Source organism: Solea solea, chromosome 7 (genome assembly GCF_958295425.1).
Source record: "Solea solea chromosome 7, fSolSol10.1, whole genome shotgun sequence".
Lineage (NCBI taxonomy): Eukaryota > Metazoa > Chordata > Actinopteri > Pleuronectiformes > Soleidae > Solea > Solea solea.
The window spans coordinates 30,033,638-30,052,834 of NC_081140.1; the positions used below are offsets into that span (position 1 = coordinate 30,033,638).

At 42.3% G+C, this 19,197-nt stretch overlaps 2 protein-coding genes across 2 annotated transcripts; both read right to left on the reverse strand.

Annotated features, from left to right (window-relative positions):
- Positions 1 to 2,006: 2,006 nt before the first annotated feature.
- Positions 2,007 to 3,901, reverse strand: LOC131462788 (apolipoprotein A-I-like). The gene is made up of 4 exons (XM_058634312.1): positions 3,856 to 3,901; positions 3,314 to 3,365; positions 3,071 to 3,215; positions 2,007 to 2,949 (listed from the first exon to the last, which is right to left on the reverse strand). Exons 2-4 carry the CDS (start codon positions 3,354 to 3,356, stop codon positions 2,343 to 2,345), a joined length of 795 nt encoding a protein of 264 aa, XP_058490295.1. The 5' UTR covers positions 3,357 to 3,365; positions 3,856 to 3,901; the 3' UTR covers positions 2,007 to 2,342.
- A 6,963-nt stretch (positions 3,902 to 10,864) lies between these two features.
- Positions 10,865 to 19,090, reverse strand: bace1 (beta-secretase 1). The gene is made up of 9 exons (XM_058634311.1): positions 18,350 to 19,090; positions 16,170 to 16,258; positions 15,639 to 15,855; positions 14,794 to 14,931; positions 13,195 to 13,329; positions 12,993 to 13,094; positions 12,740 to 12,889; positions 11,750 to 11,921; positions 10,865 to 11,663 (listed from the first exon to the last, which is right to left on the reverse strand). Exons 1-9 carry the CDS (start codon positions 18,662 to 18,664, stop codon positions 11,425 to 11,427), a joined length of 1,557 nt encoding a protein of 518 aa, XP_058490294.1. The 5' UTR covers positions 18,665 to 19,090; the 3' UTR covers positions 10,865 to 11,424.
- Between the last annotated feature and the right edge of the window lie 107 nt (positions 19,091 to 19,197).

Genomic DNA, 19,197 nt, shown 5'->3' on the forward strand with positions numbered 1-19,197 from the left:
ACAATGGCTGCACATTACACTCTGTCACAGTTAGACATCACCTACTCTTCATGATAGCGTTCTTGTTTTCTGATCCTCACCTCTTGTGTTGATGATTCTAAGACTTGGTCTCTCTCCACTGGCTTCCTGTTGATTTTAGGATACATTTTAAAATTGGATTCTTTGAATGGTTTGGCACCACATTATATCTCAGACCTCGTAGAGTTGTAAACTCCCTGTAGGGCACTGAGGTCTGCAGATCAGCTTCTCCTTGTTGGGCCTAAAACAAGGCAAAAAAAAACACCCAGAGGTGATTTTTCACCTAAACTGTGGAATGAAACTTTTAAATCTCGTCTTAAAACTCACTTTTACTCCTTGGCTTTTAACCCAGCATGAGAATTGTGTGGTCTCTGGTGTCTTTTAGTCTCTTTATGTCTTTTAATGTTAATTTAGTCATTGTTAGAGTTCTTTTGATGTATTTTAACTTTATGCTCTGAATCACTATCTATGTACAGCACTTGTTTTTAAAATGTGCTATATAAATAAAATGGATTGATTTGTAATGTTATGACTAGAATTAGGTTGAGCTTAGGGTTAGAGCATTTAGTTGTGATAATTATGGTTAGTGTCAGAGGCGAGGAACGACTTTATTAGACTGGTGAAGTGAGGTTATGTTATGGTGGGTAAGGTAAGGTAAGGTAAGGTAAGGTAAGGTAAGGTAAGGTAAGGTAAGGTAAGGTAAGGTGAGGTAAGGTACAAAAAAGTTAAACTTTTTAAAAGACTAAAAGAGCTTTTGTATCTGCTACTAGTCGGATAGAAAATGATTGTATGCGGCGACTTCAGCTCTGTCACCGCTGCAAACGTCAGAGTGAGTTCTGAAGCCTTTAAACTCGGCCCTGATCCAATCCAACTTTATTTGTTAAGCACAGTGGACACAGAATAAATAAAAGACATAATAAGTAAAAGGTTCAAAATGAGATAAAACAGCTTAAAATAAATTAAAAATCATAAAAAACATGATGGCAAACGTTGTCATGAAGCCAAACTAGTAGATGTTTGCTGTCAGAGTTGAAAACACCGGTTTTGACCTGCATGACTGAATTTCTGTGTGTCAACATTTGATAGTTTTACATTATACAACAGTTTTAAATGATTTCTCTGACCACATGTTGATCAGAAATGAAACTGCTTTAAAGATAAAGATTTATTAACAGACCTAAAACAAGAAACCCATCAAATATTACAGCTAAACATTTGAACTCAATCTGACATTGAATTGTGGGAAATGTTAAAATGTAGATTAAAAGATGTCTTTAAATTTAAATGTAGAGAAATAAATAAGTAATAATAATAATAATAATAATAAATAAATACAGATAACAGAGGAAACTTAATACAGGCAGGACAACAACAAATCCAATGATTTATCATGACATGATTATGATTTATTAAATCCATCAAAAACCTAGAGAGAAAATTAAGGTAAGGTAAGGTAAGGTAAGGTAAGGTAAGCGTGCTATGGAAAGGTCATTTTATTTGTAGTCCAAAAATGACGAGGTTTCCCTTTGTCTTGTATTTTTGTTTGTGTCTTTTTGTCTAATTCCGTCTTCACTGTTGCTATCGCCACGTTTTACACTGTTGCATAAACGGTTGAAATAAAGGCATAAGTAGTACATGATTCGTCATCACATGACGCCCTCACAGTAATTCATTACATCCACACATGTGTGCACTCTTGTATCTTGGTGTCGCTTTACGATGGGACAGTGTTGAAGGGTTCCACGCCCGAGGGATCTATAACTGAAGGCTTTTCCCTAATAAATCACAAAGCTGCTCCTCTGATTGGCTCATTAATCACAGGTCTCACAACCACAGGCAGAAATGCCTCATATATTATATTATGGATCATTAATATTGCCCCTTTCAATCAATCATGACCCCCCCCCCCCCCCCCCCCTGAATGCTAGAAGTGTGATGAGACGATTTGTTTGTGTGGAGGTGTTTTAGACAGAGACAGAGATCATTAGTTGTATATGAATACCATGTTTATTTAGGTGAATTTTGTCAAAACACAGTTTCCATCAAACAAGTACACGACACACAAGCTCTGCAGTTTGTGAACATTCACGTACGATTCCAGCGCTCAGTGGAAGCAGCTGGCTTTGGCATACGTGGAGAGCAAAGCATGTGTCTGTCTTTGTTTTTGCTTGCATGTGCTTGAGCATGCGCACCTAAAAGAGGGTGTTTGTTTTGGAGAGAGGAGGACGGGAGTCCGCTCGTTTGTTTCTGCTGCAGTGACGTGCATCACTCAGGCATTGGTGTTGACAGAGGAAATGGAGAGAAACATGAAGTTTGGAGATGACTTATTCCTTGGCGGCGAAGGTCTCTGCCAAGATGCCAAAGACAGCCTGTAGCTTGAGTTTGATATCGTCAGTTAAAGGCTGAATCTTGTCCTTCACACTCTGGAGCTGTTCAGCGTTGATGGATTGTGCCTGTGCATAGACCGTTTTCACCTGCTCTTTGTATTCATCCACATAGGGCTCGACCAGGTCCTTCAGACCCTCCAGACGCTCAGTGAGCTTGGCACGCACAGACTCCACAATGGGCTCCAGGGTGTTCTTGGTCTCCTCCACGTTGACAGCAATCTTTTCGCGGAGGGACTTGACCACGGGCTCGATCTTTAGCTTCATGGCTTCCATCTCAACGGCGTGCCTGTCCTTGTACTCTTCGATGATGGGCTTCAAGAGCACATGGTACTCGTCAATGTGTTTTCTGACAACTTCGTCCAGTTTGGCACGATTAACCTCAATGTCAGCCTTCAGCGTTTCAATATCAGTCATGATAGATGTACGGAGGTCAACGGTAGCATCAGAGATGGTGGAGACCACGCTGTCTGTGACGGGAGAGACGGCACCGCGCAAAGCCTCGATCTGACTGACCATCTCATTCAGGCGCTGGTGCAGGACGACCCTGACAGAGGTCAAGGATGAGAGAGATGTTTAATCACTTCATCGCAGTAAATACTGACTCCAAACTGCAAAATATCAGTTACAGACAATAAAACGGACTGAAGCCAGTGACATAGTCTTACTTGAGGTCCTTGTACTCAGCGTCATCGAGCTGGCCCACAGCCTTGTCTGCAGTGTCTTTCACCTGTTTCAGGTAGATATCGAGAGCAGAGCGAACATGCTGCAGAGTATTCGGAACATCAGCCTGCAGGGTAGCAGCCTGAGAGCCTGAGAAATACAATGTAAGGGATGTAAGAGATGAGCAGAAAGTGAAAGAAGGCAAAGTGTTTAAATATCTGCAGAGACATTACTGCGTGCATACTCACCGACGGCCAGCAGGAGGGTGAGGGCTAGAGCCACGAATTTCATGGTGGAGGTCTAAAGACGGGAAAACAGTCATTAATAACTTAGTAATCGTGTAAAAAACCTCTAAAAATTCATTCCAACTGGGATTTTGTGACTTTTATTCAAGCGTCAATAAAAATGTTTCAATTGAAATAAGAATTTAAAAATGGAAATCCTCCAGATCACATAGAGCCTCGGCTAAAGCAAAGAGAAGAATCTCTGGTCTCATGGAGGATACATTTACAGTACGGTTCATGTTGTAATCTCGGTGGATTAGACAGATTATCCCTGGCCTGCACGTAAAGGCTTTTCACAAAGACACAACTATAGAATTAGCAAATGAGCTTTTTGAGATAGTTTTAAAATCCTTTAATCCTTGAAACATTACCACGAGTTAAACCTTATTATTTTACACCGACGACATGACGTGTTTTTAAAGTAATTCAAACTGTCAAACGTGTCAGAACACGAAGACATCGCGTCCTGAGCCAGTTCTAATAATTCCATCTATTATTAACCTTACCTGGTGGAGCTGGTGACAAGACTGAATAACTCCAGCAAGAGGAGGCTTCTTATAGTGCCTGTGTGTGTGTGTGGGGGGGGCGGGTGGGGGGCGGGGGTGTGTTGGACTGTCTCCGTGGAGGTGGACCTCATCCCCTCAGCCATCTCCCTCAGCAAGGGGTGATAGGCTGAAAGTTCAATGGTCACCTGCTGGGAGAAGATCACAAAGCACACAGTCAGACAGAGTACAACAGTATCATCTCATTATCTGCCTGTGTAGATTGTAGACGTCGGCCTTCTCAGAGCCTTTCTACGGCCGAGCACTTGTGTAGAAGACACGAGAGGCAGCGAGGCCTAGAAATGAAAAGCAAGTTCAGGAGGCCTCCATCCACAACTGGGTCCCGCTTTATTTCCTATATTTTATTTAACTCTGTGTGCGATAGAAGTCCCAGCGCTTCCAAACCAAACAACGAGCCAAACACAAAACAGAGACTTGATGCAATCAAGTGAAATGTAATGACATTTGACTTCCACTCAGGAAAGCACACGTACTCACACTCACTGTATCACAGTGAGTACAATCACTCATCGAGATAAAGACGATCACAGCGTTCTTATCTCAGGTTACAAATTACAAAATTTGTGGATGATGTGTGTGCGTGTGTGTGTGTGTGTGTGTGTGCAATGATTGATGGGTCAAAGTGTGGTGTGTGTGTGTGCGCTGCAGTTGTTTGCTGTCCTGTCAACAGAGGACTTTGCCCCCATGGCTTCATGCACTTTGAGAAATAGGAATGATTATAGAATATACTAGAGCTGTCAAACCATTCAAATATTTCATCACGATTAATCGCATTAATGGCACATTTGTATCTATTCTAAATGTCCCTTGAAAGTGGATCTGCTTTCTTTGTGCTAATGTTTTTTAATTGAGACAATATCTCTGTCACCTGCATATTGTGACTTATTGCTCTTATTGTGAGAGTCGCACAATAATAAGAGAGGCTGTGTATCAGCTGCAGTGTGTGATTAAAGAGCCGTAGTTTAATGTGTTGTTGTCGTAACGAGCTAATCCGAGCTAAAGGAGCTAGCGGTCCTCGGAGGTCTCCTGACTACAGTTCGGGGGTCTGCCAGCTCGGTTGGTAACACTGCAGACATCATGACTTGATGAAACGTTTGTGTTAACGCCGTTAATAACACGTTTAACACACAGCGCTAGAATATACAGTTATTTCAGAAATAACACATAAATGAGCACATCACAAATACAAGGTTTATATACAGACATGACACTTTTGATTTTGTATAGTTTTGGAAAAAGATGGATGGATGGATGATGGATGGATGATGGATGGATGATGGATGGATGATGGATGGATAGATCACACACATCAGACCCATCTGCAGAGACAGTGCTAGTGTAAGAGTTCAGGGTTATTAGGTGCAAGGTTAATCATTGTCATCTGTGCTCTGTGAGGACCTGGGGCCTCGTGTCTACACAGACTGCATATGCTGTCTTTAACACATGTGTTGGCATTTATACATGTGATCTTCAGCACAACTACTGTCTCTGATATAAGACAATGCTAAAATATTGATATATCATTTAAAATATGAATATAATACAGTGTCAGTGCCTTTGCAAGTCCTCACAGCACTTGGGTTCCTTTCCAAAGGTAACTCAGTCGAGGATCATCCCTGAGCCAACTCAGCTGTATAGAACAGCCTCACACGCATGGAATCAAGAGTTAAACACTTCCCGTGCACTGTGGCAGGAAGAGCAAACAATAATGTGCAGTTTGCAGTGATGAGCCAATTTCCAAATCTACTTGGATTGATGGACTGCACTTATATGCGCTGGACTGGCGACCTGTGCAGGATGAAACCCGCCTATCGCCTGCACTTATATTGCTATAAGGGAACTCCTGCAGAAGGTGTTTGCTTATGTTCATTTAATCTAGTCATTTTGTGGTTTAGGAGTTTGCTGAAATGTGTCTGACAAATTGAGCACAATAATGAATTCATCATCCTACATAACATCAGTGTTGACTGTGGGTCATGTACTAACATACTCTCTGCTCTTATACTTTGTTTTCATTTACTTTAAGATGGCATCACACACACACACACACACACCTGCGAACATGTTTCTCTATATTATTTTAAATTACAATCACAATTCAGTAAGTCATTTACACAATGTCATCACACATGGAATTACATTCATATTTGACCATTTGGTTATAATGTATATATATATATATATACATATCCATATATACAGTTGAAACCAGAAGTTTACATACACTATATAAAAAGACACATATGCTTTTTTTCTCACTGTATGACATGAAATCAGACAATCACTTTTCCTGTTTTAGGTCTGTTAGGATTACCAAAATTATTTCTATTTGCTAAATGCCAGAATAATGAGAGAAGGATTTTTTAGACTATTTTTTATTCCTTTCTTCAAAGTCAGAAGTTTACATACACTAAGATTATTATGCCTTTAAACAATTTGGGAAAGCCCAAATGAAGATGTCATGTCTTTGGAAGCTTCTGATCAGCTTCAAACATACTCTTTTAAATACATCACATCAGCAATAATGATTATACAAACAAGTATTCGACCCGCCATTAGCAAACCAATGACACTGTCCTGGGACAGAATAAGGACCTGGCTCCAATGTGGCTCGGGTTTCCCCACGGACCACTTTGCGGACGGACCGGCAGTCGACCCGTGAATGTTGTGTTTGGTAAACTAGAGAAAGTATAGTTAACTAAATGTAATATGTAGCTGAACCAGTGGAAACCTCACTGTTCGCTGTGTTGTTACGGAAATAAATGACGTTGCTGTGGTTGTTTGTAGCAGTTAGCAGTTAGCTTACCCGAACGTGTTGGCCGGAAACGCCGCCGCGGCTACAGCTGCTGTGTTGCATGATGGGAAATGTAGTGTGGCTATCAGGGTGCGCGTGACGCTATGTGGGCAAACTCGGGGCTAAACGGTCAACTCTGGGAAAACGAGACCCTCGCTTTTCACAATGAAGCTATCAGTAACTTCAGACCTGGCTTTTGTCCTTCTTAACAACTGTGGGACAGTGAGGACAGTGGGGACAGTGAGGACAGTCGGGACAGCACTGGCACAGTAATTCTTTATAGTCCAAGGAAGACTTGGCAATCCGATGTGAAAAGTAAATAGTTATTAATTGTTATAGTGGTGAAATATGGGTGTTGATTAGTTTAGACAAAAAGCTTTGATTTCACTGTAAAACTGCAGTGGGTGAGAGACAGTTTGTCCACATGTGTCTTCAAACCACCTCTGAATGTGATTTACGTGATGGAATCTGAGGAAGGAAGCTGAGCTTTTAAACTCATCACTGTATCACTTTAAACCACAGGTTCCATGTACATGGTGGATAAAACATTGAGTATTTATTGTTTATTGCATTGTTTGCAGATATCATTATGATTACTGCAGCTTTATATGAGCAGGAGCCACAGAGCCTGAAGACACAGGCAGAACTGTCATGTATGTGACAGTGAGCCGCTTTCAAAGGTTGGACAGTCGAAGGCCTTCCATGTGACGTGTGTGAGGATATGATAAGTGTTATATTATCACTGTCCTCCTTTCAAACACTTAATGATAACAGTCATTGTACAATGGTCTTTAAGGTGTTTGTCCAGAAGAAAAACTCTTATCTGGTACAGCAACCTTTGAGACTGCTTGCATTGCACCATGAGCTATCTGTCCAGATAACTGCAGTCATAATTGTTATCAATAAGACCTCAGAACTGTGAGCTGGCAGAACAATGAGTTGCTTGCGTTTGCATCTTCTGTTCATCTTAAAAGGCAAAAGAAGAACTCCATTCCTATATGAGACAGATAATATGTGTTCTCACTATTTAAACAAATACCTGATGTGTTAAAGACAAATGAAGCCGTTCCATTAAAACAATAAAAATGACCTTTATCTGGCCATTGGACTCTATTATGTTCTGCTCATAAAATCATGTTGATGATCGTCAGCGTTCACTGTGTGACCAGCTCACTGCCCGGCAGATGTGGGACAATTCTGTGACCCTGATAAATATTTAATCAGCAAATCCAGCATTTGATCAGGCACTGACTGAGGTTCAAAGGGCACATGATTGTTGCAGCTGCCTCAGTGATGGAGCACTGTTTTCCGATCAGCAGGGGAGGTTATCTCAGCTGTGAGCAGCTCTCTGCTTTTCTCCAACATACTCAGCACTTAATACACATATATTTGGATGGTTACACAGCAAAACAAGAGAATCCACCATGAACTCAGATAACCCAAATCATTCAAGGAACAGAATGAGGCCAGCTGGCACAACTGGCTTTTTATTCACATCCGTGATCGGTGACATGATCGCCACAGTTTTAAAGATAAGTTTAAGGTCAAAGAACATCTGCGGTGATAAGATATTTACACGCTAACATAATAAAGTACAATTCTTTTATAAAGGTCACAATGCTAATGAATAAAACCCATTAAAAGTAGAATAAAGACTTAAATAGTATTAATACTCTGCTTTGTGACTGCAGTAGTAATGACATCTGTATTATTCACTATTGTGACGCTCTTAAAAACGAATATTCTGTACAAATATTTCTAAGAAACAAATGAAAGTGAATGAAGTAACAGGATGAACAACAGTTTGGTAGGTGTGTGTAGGTGTTGAGTTCAAAGCCTGTGGATAATGTTAAAGTTACCATTGGTACGAGAGGCCGTTCACCCCGATTCTGAAAACCACCCACACCAGACAAAACAAACTCACCGCAATCCACACGAGAAATATCCAGAATCCTTGAACATTTACACACCCACTGTTAGTTCATACAAAGTTACGTTGAGAGACTAAATGAAATGTTTATGGAGACTTTTTTGGAACCACATTGAGGGTCAGAGTTCATGAATTCCTCGTCTGTTAAGTATATCAGCACTACACTAATATGTTATTTACTTGAAGCAATAATCCCACTCACTGCCATAGTTCAAAATAAAAACATGAAAGAATAAATACAATAATAAAGAAAGACCTACGTTAATTAATAGGGAAAAATGTGAATTAAAAATCCTATTTTAAATCATATATTTTAAAACTAATGAAGTGAATCTCTGCAAAAACCCGGCATATTTATGTGTAAATGGATTTTCTTTCATCTGTTTATTTATTATAGTATTTATTTCTAATGATGGCAGGAATAATAGTCAAGTCACTTCTTCTAACTGACTGTGGTGCAGATGTGAACACAGTACAGAGATCTTTTCTCTACAATTGTCAATTTTTCTGGTGAGTCTGTAAAATGCCGTGCTTTCATCGTGGACTGTGAAATATATTAATAACACAGAAGCGTCCAAAGTGGCTTTCATGGTTTCCAATCTCACTGGGAGAGCAAAGGCATGAGCTACGGCTGAGTGGTCCCGTGGTTCATCGATCTGTGGGTCCCTCAGGGACTTCATAAGAGGCTCTGAGGGGAGCTTTTGAGAAACCACATGCTCTGAGGAACATTAAACACGGTATGGACTCAGTTTGTGATGATGCCGTCTGCTTTCAGACCCTGGTATTCCACGGCTCTCTGACCAGATCCAGGATTTGTTGGTGCCCCTGGATCTACCATCTACCCTAGACTCTTTGCCATTTTAAACCATTTTAAACACAGATAGAAGATGGTAATAAATGTAAAGATATTTTTAATAATGAATACAGATGATTAAACAAAAGTTATGGTTGGGATGAGCATAAATATAGTATTCTGAGGAGAAGTCAGGAGCCAGTTGTACATATGTCACCAGTTCTTGTCCCTCTTCTAACACACAGAGGTGTAATGCTGCCCTCCACAGTTCAAAGTAAAACCTTCTTCATATGCTGGAAATGTTTCTGTATCACTTTAAAATGCTTTATGTAACAACTACAAAGATGGAAACAGCACACAGATGTGTTTCTCTGCTGAAATAAATGTTCTTTCACATTCTTTAAACATAAATTCTTCACAACTGAACAATATGAACAATGACATGAAAAAGTCACTCTCAATACTGAGTGATTAAAGGCTTCAAAATTAAATTAAAATCTATTTAATAAATGTCAATTAATTGAACTGATTCTGAATGCATTTAATTTGAATTGGGACAAATTGGGGCCATAATTTCTTTTCTTTTTTTATTTCTTTTTTGATGCTGACAGAAAAATCAGTTTTTCCATATTTGGTTTAATCCAAAAAAGGAAAAGGGGGCGCTGTTTCCGTATTTTGTTTTTTTGGTTTGGTCAGAAATTCGGATTATACGTTGGTTGGTACCCGGACTCTCCACACCGTCAGTCTCCTCTCCTCCATCAATCCACACTGCAGCTCGCTAATACATCGATAATAAGTTTGAAAATGAATGCTAATGAACGACGAATAAACAACAAAAACCTGCTTTGTCGTAATATATAATATATAATATACGTACGGTTCCCTGACAGTAACCGTTCCCGAGACGTCACATGACTGCACTTTGCTGTGCTCGTACACACCTGTGACGTCACTCTGGGAAATGAGATTTCTCTTTCTTTTTATGACCTTTAGGAAGGTTTTATAAATGTGAAACTCCATGAATTAAAAATATACAATATAAAGATCTATACTTTTTACAGTTGTGCTCAATGGGAAAATTGCTTTTTTTTGTTGCAGTACCACGAGTGGCCACCATGACAAAATTGTCTTCAAGGCAGAGGGGGCGGAGCTACATCCAGTTCTTACATCCATGGGTCACAGATGATGAGGCTGAGCAGAGGAGCATGTGTTGTAAGTATCAGCCTCTCCTCTAGATGTCACTAAAAACGACAAACTTCCCCTTTAACCGAACACTTTTAAATGCAGTTCAATCATCAGAACTAAGATGAATCAAATCAGAATCAATCACTATGAAATACATCAGTTATTCTTAATTAAAAGTATTTCTTTCGTAATGACCAGAAGGTTTTTTTTTTGTCTGAAAACGACTTTTATTATATTTTACAGATTAAACCACATTCAGCCATTTTGAATCTTGTATTATCTGTAAAAGGAACAAAGAATAACAATTGCACTTGCCACTCTACCTTATGATGAAATAAGACAAGAACAAACCATTTACTGACGGTCCCTAAGTGAACACCCTGTGATGGTTTGACATGGGTTTGGTACATGTTGAACACATAAGACATACACACGTGTTTTTATTGTCAAATACCTTCCAACCATATTTGGACCATGCAACCGTGTCCCACTCTGTGAGACTTCTCATCAGATCGTAGCCTCTTTAAACCGCTGGCATTTGTAAAATAGTGTACGGTCATTATCTTAAACTCCACAAAGTCTTTGTACTTACAGTACACATACAGGCATGCTCACTCATAACTGCTTTCATTCACCTCAAAGACACATTTATATTTTCAAACTTGCATTCACAATCAAGTGTGACTCTATTTTGTCCCGATAATGCTGATGCATAGGTGGCTAAAAGCTAATTTGATGACGTGGACATTTCCCTCTTTGAACACCATGGTCAGGTCTTTGTCGCGTGTTCTGTGTTCTTCTCCTGCCTCTTCACTTCAAGAGTGATATGTCATCAGCAAAGTCTCTGTGTGGGTGGAGGCAACGGACGAAGCGCCACTGACACACCATGAGACACAGCGGCGCCATGAACAGAGCGCAGATTCCCGCCATGATGTAGGCGATGGTCATGAGCGTGGACTCGTCCGTCTGGGGGATGTTGTAGCCACAGTCCTCCAGGTCGACATCGTGGAACGGTCCCTCGACAGAAGCTGTCCGAAACTCATCGTGTACTACAAAAGAGGAGAATGAGATTGTTACTGAAGACCTGGAGAACAGAAGGTCTGTCTCCTGTCTCCTGTCTCCTCATCATCCTCACCATGACAGGTGCTCACAGCGAAGCCAATGCGCTTGTTCTCGCGGTCAAAGACGACGTAGAAGCCTTCCATGATCACGGCCCCCATCACTGTGCCGGTGCTGGACTGAGACACGGCGAATTTATAGCAGTCCTCCTGAGCTGAAGCCACGTCCTCTACGGGCCGCAGATATTGCTGAGTGAAAGAGACGAAGAAAAACACGAGTATTAAAACGAGTACTTTCAAACCAGTCAAATAGTTAATAGTTGTCATAGTTAACTCACGATTAATGGCACATTTGTATCTATTCTAAATGTCCCTTGATTTCTTCTCATTTTAATGCTCTTGTCAACATAGAAAAGTGGATCTGCTTTCTTTGTGCAGATGTTTTTTTTACTGAGACAATATCTCTGTCAACTGCATATTTTGACTTATTGCTCTTATTGTAAGAGCCGCACAATAATAATGGGTGAATAAAGTGCCGTGGTTTAATGTGTTGTTGCCGTTGCTTCTGCTCCATGGCGCTGACGCTGTCTTGCATCACCGCAGGCTGGGTCTTCGGCTCATAGCCGATTCTTGTGCTGCTGGGAGTGGATCCAGAGATCCAAGTTTGTGACTCTTGGGGATGTGGCATCTTTAGTATGGAGAGCATAGATGCAGCTCGTACCGTCGTGACGTTTGGATGGAGATCAGTTGTACTGATGCATTCAGCCAGTGGGGATTGTTGTCCAGCAGAGACGGCCAATGAGACGACAGGATTCTGCTTTTAGTACGTCACACATAGGAGTGCAGGGGACGCTGGGAGCAGGAATCTTTAAAACAGACCCTTGAGCATGGAAGAAGGGACTCCCTTTGTCTGAAAGTCCCTGCCCCTCACACGGGCCCCCAGCAGGTCGCTCTGACTTTCCGTGTTAGTTCTGACTTGGAAACTGAATGATGTCACATTACTGTTGCTTGTCTATCTCCTCCTGAGTTGTTACGTACAGTGTCACATGCTGTACAGTGAGTGTTACCTGGGGTAGAATGGAGATTCTGAAGGACTGGTTGTGGTTTTCACTCATCAGATAGAGGGAGATCACTGGGAAGATGTGCCAGGGCGTGGTTCCGGCCTGCCAACACACCAGCTGCTCTCCCAGCCAGAACCCTGAGGGGAACTGCTCTGTCTGAAAGACAGAAGAAAACAGGGTCAGGAAGAGTCCGTCTCACCTTCCTTGAGAGGAAATGGACCCACAGACATAATTCAGTTGTTAAATTGTCGGGACTGACCGAAGAGGCTGCCTCGATGGCCTTGACTGCAGCCTGGAAGACTTTCCTAGGCAGCCGAAGGTTGGTGGTGCCACTGTCCACGATACTCTTATCATAGTTGTACTGTACGAGACAGAGATCGCGACCCATTTAAAGACATCTCTTACATGACATGCAGTACCAACCACCGACCACCATGCCATTCTCATGAGTCACCGCTCACCTCTTTACAATCCATCTTGAGGTCCTGTCCGTTCACCTCAATGCGCACGATGATGACCTCATAGTACCACTCTCTACGGATGGGCGTGAACCAGAGCTCTCCAACGAACAGTGAGCTGTCCACTCCCCCAATGATCTGTGAGCACACCGGGGAAACATGGGCAAACACTGACGTGAAGATGTGTCTCAGTGTGTCCCTGTGTATGTCTCTGTGTGTCTTTGTGTGTCCCTGTGTGTCTCAGTGTGTGTCTCTGTGTGTCCCTGTGTATGTCTCTGTGTGTCTTTGTGTGTCCCTGTGTGTCTCAGTGTGTGTCTCTGTGTGACTCAGTGTGTCTCAGTGTGTCTCTGTGTGTCCCTGTGTGTGTCTCAGTGTGTCTCAGTGTGTGTCTCAGTGTGTGTCTTTGTGTGTCTCAGTGTGTGTCTTTGTGTGTCTCAGTATGTGTCTCAGTGAGTCTCAGTATGTGTCTCTGTGTGTCTCAGTATGTCTCAGTATGTGTCTCAGTGTGTCTCTGTGTGTCTCAGTGTGTCTCAGTATGTGTCTCAGTGTGTCTCAGTGTGTGTCTCAGTGAGTCTCAGTATGTGTCTCTGTGTGTCTCAGTATGTCTCAGTATGTGTCTCAGTGTGTCTCTGTGTGTCTCAGTATGTCTCAGTATGTGTCTCAGTGTGTCTCAGTATGTGTCTCTGTGTGTCTCAGTATGTGTCTATGTGTGTCTCTGTGTGTCTCAGTGTGTCTCAGTGTGTGTCTTTGTGTGTCTCAGTGTGTGTCTTTGTGTGTCTCAGTATGTGTCTCAGTGAGTCTCAGTATGTGTCTCTGTGTGTCTCAGTATTTCTCAGTATGTGTCTCAGTGTGTCTCTGTGTGTCTCAGTGTGTCTCAGTATGTGTCTCAGTGTGTGTCTCAGTGTGTGTCTCTGTGTGTCTCAGTGAGTCTCAGTATGTGTCTCTGTGTGTCTCAGTATGTCTCAGTATGTGTCTCAGTGTGTCTCAGTGAGTCTCAGTATGTGTCTCTGTGTGTCTCAGTATGTCTCAGTATGTGTCTCAGTGTGTCTCAGTGTGTCTCAGTATGTCTCAGTATGTGTCTCTGTGTGTCTCAGTATGTGTCTATGTGTGTCTCAGTATGTGTCTCAGTGAGTCTCAGTATGTGTCTCTGTGTGTCTCAGTATGTCTCAGTATGTGTCTCAGTGTGTCTCAGTATGTCTCAGTATGTGTCTCTGTGTGTCTCAGTATGTGTCTCTGTGTGTCTCAGTATGTCTCAGTATGTGTCTCTGTGTGTCTCAGTATGTGTCTCTGTGTGTCTCTGTGTGTCTCAGTGTGTCTCAGTATGTGTCTCAGTGTGTCTCAGTGTGTCTCTGTGTGTCTCAGTATGTGTCTCAGTGAGTCTCAGTGAGTCTCAGTATGTGTCTCAGTGTGTCTCAGTGTGTCTCAGTATGTGTCTCAGTATGTGTCTCAGTGTGTCTCAGTGTGTTTCAGTGTGTGTCTCAGTGTGTCTCAGTGTGTGTCTCAGTATGTGTCTCAGTGTGTCTCAGTGTGTGTCTCAGTATGTGTCTCTGTGTGTCTCAGTGTGTTTCAGTGTGTGTCTCAGTGTGTCTCAGTGTGTCTCACCATGCTGCCACCGACAGAAGCACTGCCCAGGGAGTCGTTGTGGGTGAAGCCGGCTCCACACAGCTGAAGAGAGAAGATGTTGTGGACAGGAGTCTGACGAACCAGAGAATCAAAGAAAGGCTCCAGTGTCTCGTCCGGCTGAAAGAGAGGACGAGGGACGAGGGACAGTTTCCATTTCTGCTTCAACAAACCAAGCTGCTGTTTTTAATATGTCTCATAGACCTGATACAACTGTGGGACATGCACCTGTGTTATGGTTAGACAGCCACTGGTTATGGTTAGACAGGAACTGGTTAATGTTAGAGAGTAACTGGTTAATGTTAGAGAGTAACTGGTTAAGGTTAGACAGTAACTGGTTATGGTTAGACAGCCACTGGTTATGGTTAGACAGGAACTGGTTAATGTTAGAGAGTAACTGGTTAGACAGGAACTGGTTATGGTTCGATAGTAACTGGTTATGGTTAGATAGTAACTGGTTAAGGTTAGACAGTAACTGGTTATGGTTAGATAGTAACTGGTTATAGTTACATAGTAATTGGTTAGACAGTAACTGGTTAAGGTTAGACAGTAACTGGTTATGGTTACATAGTAACTGGTTATAGTTACATAGTAATTGGTTAGACAGTAACTGGTTAAGGTTAGACAGTAACTGGTTAAGGTTAGACAGTAACTGGTTATGGTTACATAGTAACTGGTTAGACAGTAACTGGTTAGACAGTTGATTGATTGATTGATTGATTGATTTCTTTAGTTTTTTACACCCACAAAACTTGAGCCGGAACCAAATGAACTGGTTTCCTCAGCTTCTTCTCAGTGGAACAGCATAAGAATGATGAGGTTTTCACCCGGGCTATATCAGCATAGGCCAGTCCCAGGATTCCTTCCCAGTTGGATCCATTGATGAAGAAGCGATCTGATTGTGTAATTGCAGCAATGTTGGCCCGAAGGGTGGCGTTGGGTCCGTGTGGGACAGAGACGAGGTCGGTGCCCAGCTCCCCTTCCCAGCGACCCTGTGTGTAAGGAACGTAGACGCTCCTGCCCATGTCTCGATATGAACTGGACCTGTTTATAAAGAGTAATAAACAGCTCAAATATTTACTTTCATAATGATTCATTGCATCTTCTACCGCTCTATCCTCCACACAGACTGGCACAGAGCGGTAGAAGATGGATGGACAGACATTTGGTTTCTGCTTCCAACGTAATATCATTAAAATTATACATATATATATATATATATATATTATAATTAAAGTACATGTTTGAAATGAAATAAAAGTTGAGTTATTGTCTGATAAACCAACTGCAGGCTACATTTAAAACAGGAAAACCACGATTGTAATCCATGACGTGGCTCCACACTCATCTGTACTCACAGTGAACGATGGTAGTATCTGCGCAGGAAGGGATGAGCGGCTGCTCCAACAGCAAAGTTACTGCTTCCTGTGTCCACCAGGATGTTCAGCTAATGAGGGAGGGAGCGAGAGAGAGAGGGAGGGAGCGAGAGAGAGAGGGAGAGAGAGAGAGAGAGATTTTATGGCAGAGTTGTTGTTATTTGTTATTCTTGTTAATCCTTGCAACACCGCTTCACACTACTGTTTTGTTCTGTGTGCAAAATGTAAATAAAAAGGCTCTGAAAGCACTTTGAACTTTGATTGCACACTAACTTGTCAACAATACAATAATCCAATAATCACTGGTTAAATGATTAATGTGGCCCATTATTTATGTTGGAAGTTTTGAATGTATGAATTATAAGACTTTTCATCCTGTCCTCAGGAAATTCATGTTTAGAATTATACACTGCATATGAATCACAGGAGAATTAATAAATTACATCTGGAGACCATTTACAAAAAGGAATATAAAGATAGGAATATTAAGTATAGAATAAAACAGTTGCTGTAATAAATGTTAAATAAATGTCTCATACGGTGAGTGAGAGGACTTAAGTACGGTGGCCCACAGAGGCAAACACACGGCAACCACCAAAAACACAAGCAGAGGGAGAAACCAGCTGCATGTGCACAAACGTTGCAGAAGCTCAAACCAAAACAAATGCAATGCCAGAAACGCCAAGGTCACACCAGGGTCACGCCAGGGTCAGGCCAGGGTCAAGCCAGGGTCACGCCAGGGTCAAGCCAGGGTGACGCCAAGGTCACACCTAACACATGCATCAACAGAAACACCCAAATCCCAAAGCAACAGCAGGACAGGAAACACCTGCATATTCAATAACAGAAAGACTCCGGGCCTGTGGGGGCGCTGTCCTGCAGCTCTACGATACTCAGGGACCACTTCATTCTTACTTTACTGTGTGTGTGTGTGTGTGCATAATTGCATTTTTACAGGGTTCCAGCCAGGATTTTATTTTAGCGTAATCGTAATGGCGAGGATGTGCAGCGAGCTGCAATCACATTATGACAAGTGCAAATGAGCATTTATGGGCTGTACTGACTTATTTAGAGTTATTCAAATGAACAGGTGAGGTATAATCTGCCAGATATTAGCCTCAGGGTTGAAACCAAGTGATTTTAGGGCAGAAAAAATGTTAAGGTCACAAGGTCAGAGCTGCAATCACAAGTGGGAATGTACATTTTATGAGTTGTATTGGCCCTTAAAGTGTATTCCAACAAGTACAAAGGATGTCAAATATTAGCCTCTTGAATGAAATCAAGTGAATTTCAGGCAAAATAAATCTTTACATCACAAGGTAGGAGCTGCAATCACTTTATTTCAAGTGCAAATGAGCATTTTATGGGCTGTACTGACTTAATTAAAGTAAAAAGGAATAGGTGAGGTATAATCTGCCAGATGTTTGAAACGTCTGTGACGTCTGTGGCTGAATGTCAATGGTGTTCCTGTGTGATGTGTGCGCGATCTATATTAAGAATTCTGTGTCGATATTAGTAAAAATGTCTTACAGTCAAAAGTCAAGTTTGTGTGTCGGCCGCTACCACACACTCACTACAACGCTGCTCTCACTTACATCACACCTGTTTGTTGCTATATGTAGAAGACGTAAATGCACAGTGCTCACAAGCCACCAGGGGGCTCCAAAGCTGCATGTTCAGCCAAATCTGAGGAGCATTAAAATGACCTGTCTTTATCTGTAGCTGTGTCATGTGTTTGATGTCATGAGTAAGGATATTCATTGCAAATAGCATTAGTTTGGTTATGTTATAGACTTTTAAAGTATTATTTTTTAGTATGTGTTTGTTCCATTGTTGCACTTTGAAGTAGATGCTGGTTTATTGTAGTTTTATGACTTGTGTTTATCACGACTTCCTCACACATTGATATTTGATTGTATTGTTTTGGGTTGTGAGAACACAAAAACACACTCAACATGTTTCATTAAAGGCAGAATTGTTTTCACGGTGTGTTTTAGATTTGGTTAAATTATCATCAAGGAGAATAAAATGATTATTAGACAAAGGTGTGGACTCCCCTGATCTTACAGGTGAAGAACCTCACAGACATCACCTTGCACAGGGGCCAACACAAAGCTAGAAGCGGCCCTGGTTTATACTGAGGATTGCGCAGAGATCCTTACCCTCTGTGGAGGTGAGCCCACGGACATCTCCACATAGTATCCTTGTCCGGATTTCCCACGCAGATTATCAACCATTTCCACAAAGCTGATCCCGCTCGCCGCCGCTCCTCTCCGCTGCCGCGCAGCTCTCGTGCCCACCGCGGCAGCGGCAGTCGCGGCAGCGGCAGTCGCTGCCGCGTCAGGTGACAGCGACCGTGAATCTTGCCGCAGTGGCAGGCGGATAGCTCGAGGCAGGCCCGAGGCGTCCGGCGCTGAGTGACCGCTGCCGAGCCAACACAAAGTCAAGCAGAGGAACGAGCGCAGCGACGCGTCCATGTCGAAGCACAGCTCAGTTCACGCGGTTCAGTCTCTGTTCGTTCACTTTGACTCCATTATTGTGGCTGAAGCTCGATCATGAAAATGGACGCGGTCACTGCGCGTGGACTCAAGGTAGTTTTTCAAGGTAGAATTCGAAGAAGACATGAGAAGATATTTGAATCAAAGCAGCGTCACCGCACATCATTCACCGTGAGGCCGAGCGTCAGTGACAGCGAGCCTCGACACAGTCACACGCGGTTCCTCCATGTTAAACCATCGTCGAATGACACTTAGTCCAGCGGTCTATCATCCTCTGATCCTCTGAGTGCTTCTCATCTCCCGCTCCGTTCTTTACATTCTCCACCCTTCAGTCCTTCACCTCTTCCTCTTCTTCCTCCTCCTCCTCCATCCACGCGCTGTATCCTTCAGAGCTGGAGCATCAGCGCAGTCAAGCACACACACACTTCCGGTGCGCTGTTTTCAAAATAACAAACACACACACACACACATATAGTCAGACAATAACCACACTGGAAATCATCGTAAGTCAT